Source organism: Lolium perenne, chromosome 3 (genome assembly GCF_019359855.2).
Source record: "Lolium perenne isolate Kyuss_39 chromosome 3, Kyuss_2.0, whole genome shotgun sequence".
Taxonomy (NCBI): Eukaryota; Viridiplantae; Streptophyta; class Magnoliopsida; order Poales; family Poaceae; genus Lolium; species Lolium perenne.
The window spans coordinates 238,738,203-238,755,231 of NC_067246.2; the positions used below are offsets into that span (position 1 = coordinate 238,738,203).

A 17,029-nucleotide genomic window follows, 5' to 3' on the forward strand; every position below is an offset into this window, starting at 1 on the left:
TGCATTTGGTTGTTTGGTAGTACCCCTCAGTCTCTCTGTTCAGAAATAAGTGACTCAACTTTATCTAGTCACTTGTTTTCGAACCCGAACGGGGGTTGTATTTGGTAACTTGGTACTGCTCCATCCGCAGGGTAGGAGCGGGTTAACATTTGCAAATAAGTATCTGTTTTCTAGCTTCCCGCCTCTTAGTTGAGTCGCTGATGCACAACACCTCATTCCATTCGACCAACTCCTCTTTTTTCCACATGTCGGTCAACTCTTTTTAGGAGAAAAACTTGGCAAGTTGAACGGGAGCTGCTATATGCTGATCGGGTTGGCATGGACGTGGTGCTGCACAAACGCCTATTTTCCTTTTTATTCTTTTATCCTTCTTTCTGTTTATAATTCTGTTTTTCAATACTAACGTTTTTCTGTTTCTTTTTGCATTTTCAAAATTTTCTGTATATAGATTTTAGAAATGCATGATTTAAAATATGTTCAAAATTCGAAAATCATTCGAAATTCAAAAGTTGTTTCAAATTCGAAAATCGTTCAAATTTCAAAAATCTTTCAAATTTATGATCATTTTTTTCAATTTGAACATTTTACGAAACTTAACTTTTTTTCAAATTTGAAAAATTTGAAATTATTTTTATACAGAAAAATGAAACGAGAACATAAAACAAGAAAATAAAATAAAGAAAAAAAGAAAAAAAGGAAACATAAAAGAAAAGGAAAAAAATAAATAGAACGAACAGAAAAAAAGGCCTAACCAGGCGAGCCCACACCACGCGTGGGGTGTGTGGCAGGATGCAGGTGCCGAGCTATGGTATCAGTTTCTAAAATTAAAATTTTTAATTTCTAAAAAATCCAAAAATAATTGTTAGTGGTCATAATATGTTAAGCAAATACTCAAATCCACTCAATCATACACAGATACAAGAATCACGAACTGAACACAAGAACAAGCATGAATGGGGAAAGGGAATCGGAGTCAAGGTGGGAGAGAAAGTCCGCTGCGGTGTCGTTTCTGATCCTTCTGGATTCTCTCGCCGGATATTTGTAACTGTCGATCCGAAGCTTGCTATGGGCTGGGCCGAGTCCCTCCTTGCGAGCCCATGACACAGCCCAATGAGAGGTGTGTAGAGAGAGGGTCCTAACATAATATGTGTTTTTATAAGTCCTAAAATTTTCAGAACCAATTTCAAAACGTAAACAAAGAAACAAAAATGACAAATCCAACATGAATCGTGTGTTAAAAAGACAAAACCACAGATGACACTACTCACATGTAAATTTATCTATTTTGTTTCTCAATGTGTGTTTTGATTTTGGTTCTGAAAATTATAGGGATTATACACACATGTTGTGAACACTCACATATTTTTTTTCAAATTTTCTAGAAACATGAAATTTAAAATTTTGACAAATAGTATCATGGGATCATTTAGGGGTTAGTATCACTAGATATTTTCCCAAATCATCTACACACAGAACTGTTTTATGGCATACATCTGGCCCAACAACTGCTCGCTTGGAACAATACATGCGGAACCCTACGCCTTTTTTTTTTTTTCCTCTTTCCAACAAAAACGCTACGCCGCTGCTCACCTACTCACTCCTCATTCCCCACCCCAGTCGCAAATCCGAAATCCTCGCCTTTGCCCCCCACCGGCGCACCCCCGCCGTTCTCTCCACCGGCGGCCATGGAACCGCAGTTCATCATCGGCCGCAACGTGAGCGATTTGCAGGCTCGCATTGAGCGCGACGGCGAGGATCCCCGGACGCTGGACGTGGGCATCAACCTGATGCTCTACTTCGTGTACCACTACATCCCTCCCCCGCCCGTCTCCCCCGCCGCCGCTTTCTCGCCCTACGGCGCGTTGTGGATCCACCAAGGCGTCGACCGCATCAGCCGCCTGCCCGACAATCTCCTCCGCAACATCGTCTCGCGCCTCCCCGTCAAGGACGCTGCGCGCACCGCTGCCCTCTCCAGGCGCTGGCGCCCCGTATGGCTGTCGACGCCCCTAACCCTCGTCGACAGCCACTTGCTTCCAGACTGCGGCGAGGATGGGCCGTACGCCATCGGCGGCCCCTCTCCCCGCGCCGTCACCGCCGCGGTGTCCCGGGTCCTCGCGGCGCACCCGGGGCCCTTCCGCAGTGTCCACCTCACCTGCACCACCATGAACGAGCACCGAGGTGAGATGGCGCGCTGGCTCGACGTCCTCGCCGCCAAGGGCGTCAAAGAACTCATCTTTGTCAACCGCCCGTGGCCGCTCGACCTGCGCCTCCCCACCACGCTTTTCAGCTGCACCTCTCTCACCCGCCTCTACCTCGGAGTCTGGAGGCTCCCAGACACCACCGCCGTACCGCGCCGCGCCGCCTTCCCCAACCTCCTGGAGCTCGGCATCTGCCTCTGTGTCATGGAGGACAGGGACCTTGCCTTCATCCTCGAAAGAAGCCCCGTTCTGGAGATTCTCGTCATCACGGGAAGCCAGACTGGAGTGCGCCTCCGCCTGGTCAGTCACAGCCTGCGCTGCCTCCTACTGGGCTTTACCTACTTGGAGGACATCGAGGTGGTGAATGCCCCTCGCCTGGAGAGGCTCTTTCAGTCGACAACTTTTCGCGAGCCCGGTGGTAAGGGTAAGTTTGGCCGCTCCATGATCAAGATTGGCCATGCACCCAACCTGCGTATGCTGGGATACTTTGAGCCCGGAAATAATGAGATCGAGATTACCAAAACTGTCACTGTGGTACGTACGTAGGCAGCACACTAGCTAGATTCTAATTCACATATGCATGAGCTTATGATCTCAATTAGTTTCTATTTGGGTGCATTGCAGGCTGGGATCAAGGAGAAAATTGTCCCCAGCGTCAAGAGCTTGGCCATAGTGCTGCAATTTGGAGTGCGCAGAGCTTTGAAGAAGGTGCCTGATTACCTCAGAAATTTTCCAAATCTCGAGACCCTCCATGTCCAGGTAAAATTGGTTTTCTCTTAGACGAAAGGTATATTTGGTTCAACTTAACTCCACTAGCAGATTTGCTTCATTTGGCATTAGCTGTACTTAGCATGGACAAAAACTCTGAATAGAACTATAGTAATTGTTGATGCATGATAAGTCCTCATTTATATATTTATGCACCGATTTCATTTGCAGTCCTATAAAGCTGAAGATTCCACTGGCAAGGTCAATCTCAAGTTCCTGCAGGAGGGCGAACCCATTAAATGTGTCTTGCAGACGATGAAGAATGTGTTTTTCTATGAGTTCCAAGGGTCGAAAAGTGAGGTTGCATTCCTCAAGTTCATCGCGGAGAGAGCTCGGGTGCTGGAGAAGATGGTGGTTGTGGTGGACAGTGAATGTTTCTCTTCGGGTGCTAATGTGAATGTCAAACTGAAGCCCCTGATAAGTGCAAAATGGATTAGTCAAGCTTGTAAACTTCAGCTCTTCAAGAGCCCACGCACTGAAGGGGGAGATCCAATGTTCTGCCACCAACTAGCATTTGACTTTTCGTTTGCTGACCCTTTCGACCTCGTCTACTATGACGAATCTCTGTAAGTGTTGAAGTTAACTAGTGGCACTGTGCCTAGCTTGTAGAAGACTACTGGCACCTATACTTTTGTCGGACTTGCAGCAACTAAATACTTGTGTTTCATGGGATTTCTCTAGCACGCTGTGGCGGACGCTGTGGCATGCTTTCAGCGATCTCTATTATGCACAGTTTGTACTAATTAAGTATTATGTGGATGTATGCTGCTGGCAGTAACAGAATTAGATAATTTTTTAGGTAAGAGCTACAATTTTCATATCATTCGTACTGTGCATTTTCCTTAAGTCTGTTCCTTCGAAAGCCTGCTATATCTTACTTTATTTACGTTTTTACCTTTGTCTGTACCTTGTAAGTCAATTGACAGCAGGGCTATGTAGGAGTATGGATTTTTCTGATTTAATCGACTCCTGTTCTATCTGTTAGGTTGTGCAGTTGTTGATGTTATCGGATTTGCTTACCATACATAGGTCTGAGCTTGGTACTCTGAAATTCCTGTGGAATTCCTCCATTCCATGCTGTAGGGCCTTAATGTTGCCATGATCGGTGCAACTGCTTGCACCAGTATCTATTAAAGTTTTTTTTACAGCTTGTCATACATTGCCATTTCTTAGTTGAAGATTTCTTGCTTGCCACATTATATGACCATTTAGTCTGGTCCTACTTTATGTAGTTTGGCTATTTATTTTATCTAGCTGTCTGTTGTGTTCTGGTACTGGCAGCATTTAAACCTTGCATAACCGGTATAAGTTGTGCATATATATTCGGGTTATATATGTATAGGTGTGCTGCCATCGCCTGGAATATTTGGAAACGAACCGCTCCCTGTTGTTCTCCACAGATGCTCGGACGATATCAAGCTCTGGGCTAACCGTTGTTCTTCCCCCTGATACACTTCCTACTTACCTGATGTAACCGTTGTTCCTCCCTGCTGTTTTCCATGATCACTTCTCTGTCCTCTAGCATATTGTAAATTGTAATGAGGTACTTTGTAAATCTCTCTATTGTTTTATGAAAGTTCAAGCCCGCCGAAGTTACTTTAGAAAAAAGAAATACTTCAAATGCTTGTGTGCTCGAAGCGAATTAGTAATGCTGTTATTATGATTCATTTACCTAGGTGTGTAATATATCCACTCCCGTTGAATCAAACTGGTGATGCATAACAGTAACATCGTCCATCAATTTGTTCTCGCATGCCAGAGATGAAAAGGGTTAATTTTCTCAGGTTTAAGAAGTCTTTGATGGCAGGAATAGGATAAGGCCATGTCCCTTTTTGCAAACACGCTAAAAATACAAGTGACAAGAAGAAATCTAAGGGTACACCTCGATCACAGAGCGGATCCCTAGAATGGACAGGATCTTGTATCCACTGAAGCCCGCGTCGTTGAATAACTTGCGCCACTCGCGCTCGTCCCGCTCCGGGCTCCCTACCACTCCCATCATCATCACGTCCCACAACAGCTGTGTCTCCGTCATCCTCGTGTCCTCCGGGATCGATCCCACCACCAGGTCCATCACGATCACTCTGCCGCCGGCCGGCACCGCCTCCCTGCACCGCCGCAGTACCTTCACACACTCCTCGTCCCCCCATCCGTGCAAAATCCACTTGAAGGAACAAAATTCCAAAGTAAATGCAACGTCAGCATCAGAGAACATATCTAGTGGTATCATCAGAGAACATATCTAGTGGTATCATGGTATCATGTGAGGTATGATATCATATTTTCCCGTCACCATCAGTCGAGTAATTTAGTTGGTAAGAAAAACCGTCGCCTGACCTTGAGGAGGACGGCGTCGGCCTTAGGGACGTGCTCGAACATGTCCCCGGCGACGAACTCCACGCCGCCGTCGCCCGGCGGGACGCTAGCGACGACGTGCGGCAGCTCCAGCACGCTGCACTTGACGTGCGGGAACGCGGCGGCGATGGCCTTGGCGGCGCCGCCGGACCCACCTCCCACGTCCACCAGCGAGGCGAGCCCCCGGAACAGGTCCTGCCCCCCGCCGCCGCGCACGAGCAGGTCCATCACGAACCGCCCGTCGCAGGCCATGGCGTCGTTGAACGCCGCGCCGAACCCCGGGTCGTCCTTCGCCACCGCCCAGAGCTCGCGCCCGCCGTGCGCGGCCGCGAACGGCACGCGCGCGCCGTCGGCCGCGCCTCGGAACCACGACGCCAGCGACATGGACGGGGACACGATGACGGGGTGCAGCATGGCGAGCGCGAACGGCGAGAGGCCCTGCCCTGCGCCGGGCGCCGAGACGAGGAGGCGCGAGAGCAGGGTGAGCACGTAGTAGGTGTCTTGCTCCTCTGACCGGGCGTCGAAGAAACCGGCGTGCGCGAGCAGACGCATGAGGCGGCGCAGGTACGGCGCCCTGGAGGGCGTTAGGGAGAGCTCGGCGACGAGGTCGGGTACCGTGGCTGAGCCGCCGCGGCGGTGGACGGCGTCGGGGATGCCGAGCTCGACTGCGCATCGGAGGGCCATGGACTTGGTGTACGCGAAGACGTGGCTCCACAGCTCGGCCTGCGCTCCCAGGAGCTCGTCGTCGGTGGCGAGGCTGGAGGAGTCCCGCTCAGCGTCCATGGCAGTCTACCTAGTACGTATTGGGAGAGCTAGCGTTTGGTTAGTTCAGAGTTTAGACTTTAGAAGCGCAACCACCCTTCTTATGAATTAGAGCATCTCCAACCGGGGCCTCCAAAATAATTTGGGGCGCCCCGGGTAAAAAAAAATCGTTCCCACGAGGCACGTCTCAAATGCCATTTTCGTTCGGCGCGGCCCAATACATATCCGTCGCTTCAAGCCCATTCTCGCTACATAGGGAACGTTTCGGACACGCCGGATCCAACGAAATGCAAGGCTAGGAATAGCGGGACCGATGCGTCAGCGACTCACGAATGAAGCATCGCAGCTTTGCCTTAATGGCGACAGAGGGGCAGGCGAGATGTCTCGTCGGCGCTGCGCAGCCTCCACGCGTCGCACTCGTGTGCACGCCACCCCACGTTGCCGCGCTTTCTTCCCGCCGCTTCTAGCCTCTTCCCGCGCTATCTTCCCACCTCTTCTGGCGACGCCGACGTCTATAAAATGCCGCCCCCGCTCAATGGTAGCCACCACAGCCGTCGGCACCCTTTCTCCACCGCAAGCACAACCCTCGTCCCATAAACAACACCTGCGCAATGACGAACCGCCCCGGCGCCGGCCAGTTCCCTCCACCACTGTCTCCACCACCTCCGGCACTGCAGTTTGACATCGACCCGGAAGCTGCGGAGAACGAGGCGTGGGAGCAGGCGGCGCTGGCGGACACCATAGCAGCGTTCGACGCTGCCACAATAGAAGAGGCGCGGTGGCGCCGGAAGAAGGAGATGTCCGAGCGGTGGCGTGCAGAGCGGCAGTGACAAGGGATTAACTTGTCAATGCCTACGGATTGTAGACTAGGGTTTCGTTGGATGTAGAGGGCAAGTAGATCTCGAAGGTTTCAGCCGAAAAGTACTCGACGATGTAAAAACTAGGGTTTGTGAGACAATGATTCGATTCTTTCTTTGTCCCTCGACTCCCCCTTATATAGGAGGCGGAGCCGAGGGATTCATGATACACAAGTTTACAGAGTCCGGGAGGGTTTCTAACCCATCCCGCAAGATTACAATCGAGGACTCCTATTACAACTCTAGCTTTCCTTAACAGTATTTTGGACTTCCGAATCTTCTTATTCTTCGGGTCGTGGGCTTTCAATAAACCCCGGGTACCATCTTTGGCAGGCCCATTGGGTATGCCTATGTCAGTAGCCCCCGAGATTTTGCTTGAATCGCAGAGTCATGGAAAATCTCCACCTTTATATTTATTCGACAACTCCGAATTTTCATACATATCTTTGTATACGAATTTCTATATTGTACAGGGATAATGGTAGTTGGGGCTAGTTCATCTGACGGATCAGGTACTAGTTAACTGCTCTAGTGGCAATCCGCAAAAACCTACTTCAAGATCACGTCCCTGGACATGATCTCGGGATACTGGTGTAAACTTCGACAGGTGCCGCTTAAAGTCTTACCATTCTGTCGAGTCCCAGTCATATTTATCGGGTACCTAACGCGTCCGATAGGATTTTTTTTCGTATCTGTTGATACGGAAAAAAGTAGCAAACCGACGTCAGAGATGGTGCCACGCCGCACAGAACGGATCTGGGGTCTTACCTTCGCAAATTTTGCGGCATTCAGAGATTTATTCGCAACTTTGGCGCTCTGAGAATATATTGTCGAATGCTTATTCGGCTGTTGGAATAGCACATTTTATTGAGTCAACGGATGACTTATATTGCTTTCCCGATGGGAGTATATGTAGAGTTATTTTAACTCGAAATATACTCTCTTGTTCTTCTATCTTTCTTTTTTATAATTTCATCGGGCACGCGAACAGCGTTCCCGATGGGAGTAGCCCCCGAGGCTACAGCCAAGAACTTGTGCTTGGGTGTAGGCTCCACATTTTATGCCGCTATATTTTCTTTTTCTCCCGAAACTTTTAAATCTCTCGGGTGCGCGAACAGCGCTCTCGATGGGAGTAGCCCCCGAGGCTATGAGCAAATATTTTATATTTGATCAGAGGCTCATATCATTTCTATTTTGTCTTTCTCGAACTTTTCATTTTTTCCGAAGTAGCCCCCGAGCATTTGGGCAAAAACTTGTATCTGTTCAAAGGCTCCCGAAATAATCAACGATCTTTTCCTGTCGAAATTCTTGTCAAGCATCTTTGTCGAAACTTTCTTTTACCAAGGTGACATCATTGCTTACGATAGCCATGATTACTGAATCGGTAACATGCGAGAGCCGCTTCTCTCTCTGCCTTGTGGATCCCATTTTCTTGTCCAATTGACACGTCGTGCAAGTGGGGGACACACGTCCTCCGCTTTTTCTGGCATTTATACTGTATCGTCTGTCCGTTCACTTCTCAGTAAAAATCCATTTTTACCCCTTGTCCACGTGTTGGCTATCTGCATCATAATTTTTTCATCCAACGGTTGCATCGACTCGCCGCACCACTACATAAGGCCATCGTCTTCTTCCTTCAGCACTTTCGCTTGCGCCGCATCTCTGCTCCTCCTCTGCAACTCCTCCATTGCTCCCGTTGCTTCAAGCGCTCAACCACTCTCACACTCTTCGCCTCCAAGTCCGTTGATGCCGCCGCGCGTCCGTTTGACTAAGCATAGCACGCCAGAGTCAAAGATGATGACAACAGATTTGGGAAGCGCCGAGTGGGAGAGATCCAAGATCTCTGCCCAAGACATCAACTTGCTGAGGAAAATGGGATTCAACAAGAAGGAGGACTCTCTCCAGTTCCCCAAGGAGGAAAGCTACCCAAAACCTCCAATCGACTACCGGGTTAGTTTCGTTGATCATCTCATCCGAGGACTTTCTCCCCCAATCCACGATTTTCTTCGTGGTCTCCTTTTTGTCTATGGGCTTCAGTTGCATCATCTGACGCCCAATTCCGTTCTCCACATCTCTATTTTTATCACGCTGTGTGAATGCTTCCTCGGGGTCCAACCCAATTGGGCTCTGTGGAAGCGCATCTTCTGTATCCGCCGTAATGGCTCTCACAACGTCGCCTACAATATTGGCGGCGTTGTTATCTGTGTTCGTTCTGATGTCGAATATTTCGACGTCAAATTTCCCGACTCCGTCCAAGGTTGGCGGAAGAAGTGGCTGTACATCCACGAAGAAAGCTCCAATCCAGCGGAGGAAAACATCGCCCCTTTTGACGGAGAAGCCAAAATCCTTCGCCGCCGTTCTTGGGATGCTGAAGCTACCGATGCTGAGAAGTTGGCGACAGAAGCGCTGATGACTCACATCCATGAGCTGCAGAACACCCACGGCAAGGAATTGTCGGGTATTGAAATTACCGCCTATTTCCTTAGGACTAGAGTGCAGCCTCTTCAGGCACGCAAAAACCCCTTCTGGAAATATGCTGGCGAAAAAGATGTTGACAGGCTCTCGAAAGATCTTCCTTTGAAGGATCTTGAAAAGCTTATCCGCAAAATCTCATCGCTCAACAAGAAGGATTCAGTTCCATCTTCTTGCCGTATCGCGCCATATAGTAGCGCCAATCCCCTTCCCGAGGTAATTCTTCTTTTTAATTGCTATACTGCCTCCTCGAGTTTTTATTTTTTGTCGACTACTATCTTATTAATGCTTTTTTGTCGACATTCTTTCTTTTTCTCAGGACCATCCTGTCCTTGTTTCTCTTCCTCCTCTTCCTGAATGTGGAGAGGTTGAGGACCGTACCGTTGTCGACGATGACAACCAAAGCACCTCGCGCCCTGCCACTGAAGTCGCGGGTTCCCATAAATCCGCGGCTTCCGCTGAGTCAGAAGCCACTGCCTTGACACACTCTCTTCCTCATGCTTCTCCAAGGATGAAGAGGAAGAGAGATGAAGTCAAAGATTCCGACACATCCAAAGCCGAAGAAGCTGAGCCTTCAGATAGGAAGGCAGCTTTCAATCCATATACTGATGCCCTCGTCAGCTCGTAAGTTATTTCTTACTCTTTACTTTGACGTTTCTTGTCTATCTTGCTTCTTATACTACCGCCATTGTTATTGTAGTGATGACGAGGAAGAGGAACAACCTACTGACGCGGCTGCTCGAACGAGTACGTCGCGTACTTTAGTCGTGTCCGAAACTCAGCGTGATGGGGAGGAAACTTCGCCTCCTCAACAAAACGTCGAGCATTTGACTCCACCTGCGAGCCCCCGTGCCTCTTCGCCAAAGAGGGCAAGGGTCGAGCCATCCAAGGAAACCATCATGTTCCCTGGTGACTCTTCGACACCTTCATTAGATGATGTAAGTATATTTCAATATTATCTTTTTTGCTCACGTGCCAAGCCTTTCAGTGTTTTTATCTCTGCTTTATTTCTTACGCTATGCTGTCGACTCCAGATTAGCTATATTGACTTATTTTCCTTTTGGTCATCTTTTCAGCCTTTAATGAAGGAATTTATCCGTCTTGGTACCCAATTTATTGGGTATCGTGATCATAGCACGAAACTGGAAGGTACTATCTTCATCCTTCTTCTTTGTTGCATTCGCTCCACTATTTTTGTCATAACTTTTAATTGTCGCGTATTTTGTCAGGACAACTTGCGGAAGCCAATAAGCGTGCTAACGCTCTTGCTGCTAAGTTAGAGCAGAGCGAAAGAGCCCGCAAGAAAGCTGAAAAAGAGGCTGCCGCCATTGAAGATCTTCGAAAGAGGCTTCATGACGCAGAAACTTCCTTGAGCGAGAATATATCTCAGCAATCAGCTCGAGAAGCAGAGATCCTCTCTCGCTTCGAGTCGCAGAGTCGACGTTTTGTTAGTAAGTGCCAGAATCCTTGTATATTTCCTCGGGTTACTTCACATTTTCCCCGCGTTCTTTATTTATAGGCTACTCTTTGCTTGTTTTTAGGGAGAACTCATCAGGAATACGAAGTTGAGGGTCCTGAAGGCGACGAGCTTCTTGATGCGCTGACCCTTCTTGAGATTCATGGGGATGAAGCACGCGACGGCATTGAAAACTCCGAGGCAGGTCTATCGAAGCTTTTCCCCTACTTCTTCCTGAAGAAAGAGGTCCCCATTACTTTTGTTGATCTCACCAAAGCCTTCAATGGGCCAGAAGATCTTGGACTGAAGCTTCGCCAAGAGGGTCTGAAGATTGGCGTTGAGGGCACCATTGCACTGATCGCTAATAGTCAGCAAAACGTCGACTGGGCCAAGGTTGTCGACATAGGGGAGATGGAGACGAAGAAATGGCAATCTCTAATTAGAGCTACCAAACCTCCCGCAAGACCAATCCGTTCCTTCCTTGGTGTCGAACCAGCACCTGCTCCAAGCACGTCTAAGCCGGAGGTCAAGTAGACCACCCTGTCCTTTCTATTTTTTAGTTCTGTCTTTTGATGTTGTCGCCCTAGTAGTTTTGGCGACAACTACTTCTGTAGTCCAGTAGTGACCTTTCTTCTGTAATAGCAATGTACATACTTCGAAGTTTAATGGAAATCTATGTTTGCTGGATGATTGATGTCGAAAAATCTTTATTTTCAGTTGATTTTTGACAACTATTCCGCAACTCCTCGTCCTTCCGCTGTTTTACCTGCCTCCTCTTACTCGAAGAAAACACCTGTTGCTGTCGAAGTTATTGAGAAGTTGTTGAGTAAAGGTTCGGCATCAGATTTGGAGGAACTTCGCCGAGAGCTCCAGTCCACGAAGAAGCAATCACTTGTACTAATGGAACAATCTCGAAAATCTTCTGAGAGGGAGCAAATTGCACTTCAACAAGCTCAAGATGCCATAGCTGAAAAGGAAACTGCGGTTACTGAGGCAGCAGCAGCTTCTACTCGAGAAAATTTCATGTTGCAACTGCTGACTGATGCTAGCTTGGATATGGCAGGTGTGCTTCCTGAACTTAGTCGCACTTTTTCCTTTTTCTTGTCTCCTCTTTTCCTGATGACTCTGTCCAAATAGGTTCTTTTGTGAACGCTGCTACCGAAGATGAGCGTGTTGAAGCTCGATCCAATGTACTTCTCAGGCTTGCACAGGAGCATGGTTCTAACTTTTGGGGCACACCTGAACGTACCCGCCAGATCGTCAGATTTCAAGATCGTGCGCTTCAGGTCCGCGATTTTCTCGACTTTTGTACGAGGACTTTGTCTTTAGTTTATGGGACCATGTTTCCACGTAACAAGATGCCAGAGACCCTTCCTGCTTTAATGGAACAATTTCGAGATGCTCCTCGGACCCATGGCTTTGTGCGAGCCCAATTAGTTGCTGGCGCAAGGTTTGCCATGATTATGATAAAAATCTGCTGCCCGAAATTAGATATGGGTCAAATTGTTCCGAAATGCCTGGCGAAGATGGTGAAGAGGAAAAGGAACTTCGGCAAGTATGATGACATTGTCACCCCTGTTGCTGAGGATATGATGGATGAACTTCTTCGACTGGACGCCGAGTTCTTTGTGAAGGGTAGTTATGCGGAACATAGCACTCGCGCCTTTTCTCCCAGCCTGGCGACGAATCTGCTTAAAGCTGCGACTCGCCCAGTTAGTTGCTGTATTTCTTTCAACTTTGTTGGCTTCCTCATTGTTACGATAGCCTGGATTTTTTCGGGATTTGCTTCGATCCCTCTTGCTGAGACTAGGAACCCGAGAAGTTCTCCCGCAGGGGCGCCGAAAGAACATTTCGTCGGATTCAACTTGAGACAGAACTTATCGAGGTTGGCAAAAGTTTCTTTCAAATCCTCGATCAATGTTTCCCCCTTTTTTGAAGTTATGACGACATCGTCGATGTAGACTTGTACGTTTTTTCCAATCTGTGTTGCTAGGCATTTCTGCATCATCCGCTGATATGTTGCTCCCGCGTTTTTCAAACCAAAAGGCATTGTTCTGTAACAAAACACACCATACGGTGTGATGAACGATGTCTTGGATTCGTCGTCTTCCTTTAGTCGGATCTGGTTATAGCCAGAATATGCGTCCAAGAAGGAAAGACGTTCGCATCCTGCCGTGGAGTCGATAATTTGATCGATCCTTGGGAGGGGAAAGTGATCCTTTGGACAGTGTTTATTGAGGCACGTAAAGTCGACACACATGCGAAGGACTTTCGTGTTTTTCTTCGGCACCATCACTGGGTTAGCTACCCACGTGGCTTCTGTAGATATCTCTTTAATAAAACCAGCATCTTTGAGTCGATCAATTTCTCGATAAAGATAGCTTTGCGGTTTGGTTCCGAAAAACGCCGCAAAGGTTGTTTGATTGGTCGCGCAATAGGATCCAAGTTTAGGTGGTGCTCGGCAAGTTCCCTGGATACTCCTGGCATGTCAGCTGGACACCATGCGAAGATTTTCCAGTGCTCACGGAGGAACTCGATGAGCGCGCTTTCCTATGCGAGGTACATATTTGTTGCAATGGTCGTTGTTTTTTCTTTGGGTCCGTCGGGTGGATCTGCACCTCTTTTGAATCCTTTGTCGTGTTATAGGTTGGTTCTCTGAGTGGCCTCCCTGTGTCTGGCAACACATCATAATCAGTGAGCCTTGGCGCTATATATTCTGCTTGCATCCCGAAAGTTTCTGACAGTTGATGAAAATCTCTGTCGCACTTGTCAGCTAACGCAAAGCTTCCCTTGACTGTGATTGGTCCTTTGGGTCCAGGCAACCTCCACAATAAGTACGTGCAGTGAGGTACCGCCATAAACCTGGCATATGCTGGTCGTCTCAACAAAGCGTGATATTGCGACGGGAAATCCACGACTTCAAACTCCAATTTCTCTATCCTGTAGTTTTCTCGGGTCCCAAACTGAACGTCGAGATTGATCTTGCCCAACGGATAACTTGGTTTCTCTGGCGTGATCCCGTGGAAACGTGTATCAGTTGGTGCTAAATTTGTCAGGGATATGTTCATCTTCCTTAATGTATCTGCGTACATAAGGTTTAAGCTGCTACCGCCATCTATGAAGACTCTCGACACGTCAAAACCAGCAATTACTGCGGGTAAGATAAGTGCGGATTGCCCTGGTCGAGGAACCTGCTGTGTGTGGTCCGCAATTGTGAAGCCAATGTCCTGTCCCGACCAATTTAGGTACTCGACTGTTGGTGGAGGCATCTTTTCTGCCATGAATACTTGCCGCGAAATTACTTTCTGCGCCCTGTTAGATGGCCTGGCTTTCTGAATCATCAAGACTGCACCATTAGAGTTAGGGTCAACATATGGAGGTGGTTGTGGAGCTGCCGCTATTCTGAGCTGGTGTCGATTTTCATCCGTAATTGCGGGAGGAGGTGGGAGATGTATCTCGCTCCTTGGCCCCTGGGGGTTTCTATTCATCGCTTGAGCGTTGGCCATCCCTGCGGCTCGCAACATTGCTTGAAAATTTCACAATCCTTCTGCAGATGTCCGGACTGCCTCTTCCCATTATTATCAAGGTAGAAATGCATCTGGCATGGTCCGTTCATCATTTCCTCGGGAGACACATATGGTCTCTGAAACCTTGGTCCACTATTTTGCCTATTACCACGGTAGTCACCTCTGTTGTCGTCTTGTTGCTCGTTACTTCTTTGGTAATTATCTTGATTGCTTCCTCCAGAGTTTCCTCGGAACCCAGCCGATATGTGGCCAGGAGCATCATTGTTGTAGAACTGGCGAGAAAATCGCCTTCTATTTTGAAAATTTCGACTGCGGTCCTCCTCTGGCGACCTGTGTCGCTTGTTATGTATAGCATCTTCTCCATCTGCCCACTTGTTTGCTATTTCCATCAATGCTGATATTGTTTTTGGGTTAGTTCTTCCTAGGTCCTCGACAAAATCTCCTCGTCGAATTCCTGCCACGAACGCATCTATTGCCCTCTCGTCAGATATATCTTCTGCCGAGTTTTTGATGATGTTCCACCTCTGTATATATTTTCTCATAGATTCATCGTGATTCTGTCGACACGCCCTCAACTCTTCCAGTGATGCTGGTTTCTTGCAGGTGGACCGGAAATTTTTCACGAAGATGTCTTCGAAACTATCCCAGTTGTCGATAGAACCTGGGGGAAGTTTCTTTATCCAAGATCGTGCGGCTCCACTCAGATGTACCTGGATGCTTTGCATAGCTGTTGCCCTCGTTCCTCCTATTAACTTCACCATCTCGAGGTAGTCGACGAGCCAATCTTCAGGATCCTGCAAACCGTCAAATTTCTTGAAGTTTTCGGGTAGTTTGAACCCTGAAGGGACTCGAGTTTTTCGGACTCGTCTTGTAAAGCACGGGAGCCCGCATAGATCTTCATCTGCAACTTCTGGTGAGTACCGATGTTCTCTTCTTTCTTGCCGCGCTCTGTCTACTCTTACTTGAGCCGTTGTATCTCTTGCTCCACTTGTTCTCGGTGGATCTTGCACTACTGCAGTGGGTCGTGGACTATTTTGCCTTGCAGTTCCTTCAGGAGGTGTAGTTGTGAATGCTGTTCCCATGACTCCAACTCCTGCCATTGCCATGTTGAACAACGCTTCTCTCGGATCCCCAGGGGGTGGTCTGGACGCGAGGATATAAGCTTGTGTTGCCATGTACCCAGCTTCTGGTGTTTTTGGGATAATATTTCCCCTGGTGTCGATCGTCATGAAAGACATGTCGAGGTTTTGAACCAGATGCTCCCTCTCTGCTTCGGGTATATTTTGCAGTCGAGATCTTGCTCTTCTCCGAGCTTCTCTATGACTATCTCCCGAAGTTCCTGATTGTCGGCTTAGTTCTGCTCTTCGCCTGCTTGACGCAGAAGCTGCCTCCTTTCTCCTGTTCAAGGAAGCTGTTTGTTTTTCCAGTTCCCTACTCACACGAGCAAGTCTATATTGATAAGCTTGTAATTCTTCTGCCGTAGTAGTTGTAGTCATTGGTTCTGAACCGTCCATGGCTCTTGCGGCTCTATCCCATGCTGCTTGCGGGAGTTGGACTTTTTCACGAGGTGAAGACCCGACATATTTAGTGCCTAGGCCTCTTCTGAGATCAGCGGGATCGACGTATGGGTTTCCCAAATCGTCGAAAGCCTCTGACGTCTCTGGTTCTGCTCGGCTTGCCTCCTCGATTGCATAGACTTGATGATATTTTGGGTGTTGATTTTTGTCAGGATTGGTGACACCATTATAGAGATTGGTGAAGACCTTTCCGATGGCCGCAGTTTTGTCGATGAAGTTGAAGCTGTCGACGCTGTCGGAGTCGTTGCTTATAAAGGAGTTCGCAGACGACCCGAAGGATGTGTCGCTGAAGATCTTGGCGAGTTTTCCGCCTGCCTTGGTGTTGATGACGCGTGGCGACGAAAGTTCTTCATCGCTCGATGAAAAGTCAGAATCGATCGCTGAAAATTCCGACGAGATCGGAACTTCGAGACGATAAGATCCCTCCTTGTTGACGATGAATCGGAATTCTCCGAACGTCATGACGATGGGCTCCTCCAGATACGCACATGCATCCACACGGGAGGGCGGGTGAGGAATAAAATCGACTAGATCAGTTTTTTCCCATTTACCTCGATCCATCGCATTGCTTGCTACCGACGAAGTCGACGATTCTGGACGTGCCATCGAGATCAGCTCCTTGCAACCTCTAATTCCCACAGACGGCGCCAATTGATAAGGGATTAACTTGTCAATGCCTACGGATTGTAGACTAGGGTTTCGTTGGATGTAGAGGGCAGGTAGATCTCGAAGGTTTCAGCCAAAAAGTACTCGACGATGTAAAAACTAGGGTTTGTGAGACAATGATTCGATTCTTTCTTTGTCCCTCGACTCCCCCTTATATAGGAGGCGGAGCCGAGGGATTCATGATACACAAGTTTACAGAGTCCGGGAGGGTTTCTAACCCATCCCGCAAGATTACAATCGAGGACTCCTATTACAACTCTAGCTTTCCTTAACAGTATCTTGGACTTCCGAATCTTCTTATTCTTCGGGTCGTGGGCTTTCAATAAACCCCGGGTACCATCTTCGGCAGGCCCATTGGGTATGCCTATGTCAGGAAGCGCTTGCACATGGA

The 17,029-nt window shown here is 48.2% G+C and overlaps 2 protein-coding genes across 2 annotated transcripts; one reads left to right on the forward strand and one right to left on the reverse strand.

The window, feature by feature from the left end:
• The first annotated feature begins 1,585 nt into the window (after positions 1-1,585).
• Positions 1,586-3,789, forward strand: LOC127343900 (FBD-associated F-box protein At5g60610). Its single transcript, XM_051370093.2, has 3 exons — positions 1,586-2,732; positions 2,823-2,957; positions 3,138-3,789. The coding sequence occupies exons 1-3, from the start codon at positions 1,686-1,688 to the stop codon at positions 3,534-3,536; spliced, it is 1,581 nt and encodes a 526-aa protein (XP_051226053.1). The 5' UTR covers positions 1,586-1,685; the 3' UTR covers positions 3,537-3,789.
• Positions 3,790-4,724: 935 nt separating this feature from the next.
• Positions 4,725-6,175, reverse strand: LOC127343901 (trans-resveratrol di-O-methyltransferase). Its single transcript, XM_051370094.1, has 2 exons — positions 5,304-6,175; positions 4,725-5,130 (listed from the first exon to the last, which is right to left on the reverse strand). The coding sequence occupies exons 1-2, from the start codon at positions 6,102-6,104 to the stop codon at positions 4,837-4,839; spliced, it is 1,095 nt and encodes a 364-aa protein (XP_051226054.1). The 5' UTR covers positions 6,105-6,175; the 3' UTR covers positions 4,725-4,836.
• Positions 6,176-17,029: the final 10,854 nt, after the last annotated feature.

Bases quoted from the DNA above. Each gene is read 5' to 3' on its own strand.
- LOC127343900 (XM_051370093.2), top strand. From the start codon at position 1,686: ATGGAACCGCAGTTCATCATCGGCCGCAACGTGAGCGATTTGCAGGCT. The intron at 2,733-2,822 runs GTACGTACGTAG...GGTGCATTGCAG, and splicing joins TTACCAAAACTGTCACTGTG to GCTGGGATCAAGGAGAAAAT. The intron at 2,958-3,137 runs GTAAAATTGGTT...TTTCATTTGCAG, and splicing joins TCGAGACCCTCCATGTCCAG to TCCTATAAAGCTGAAGATTC.
- LOC127343901 (XM_051370094.1), bottom strand. From the start codon at position 6,104: ATGGACGCTGAGCGGGACTCCTCCAGCCTCGCCACCGACGACGAGCTC. The intron at 5,131-5,303 runs GTCAGGCGACGG...TGTTCCTTCAAG, and splicing joins CCGACGCCGTCCTCCTCAAG to TGGATTTTGCACGGATGGGG.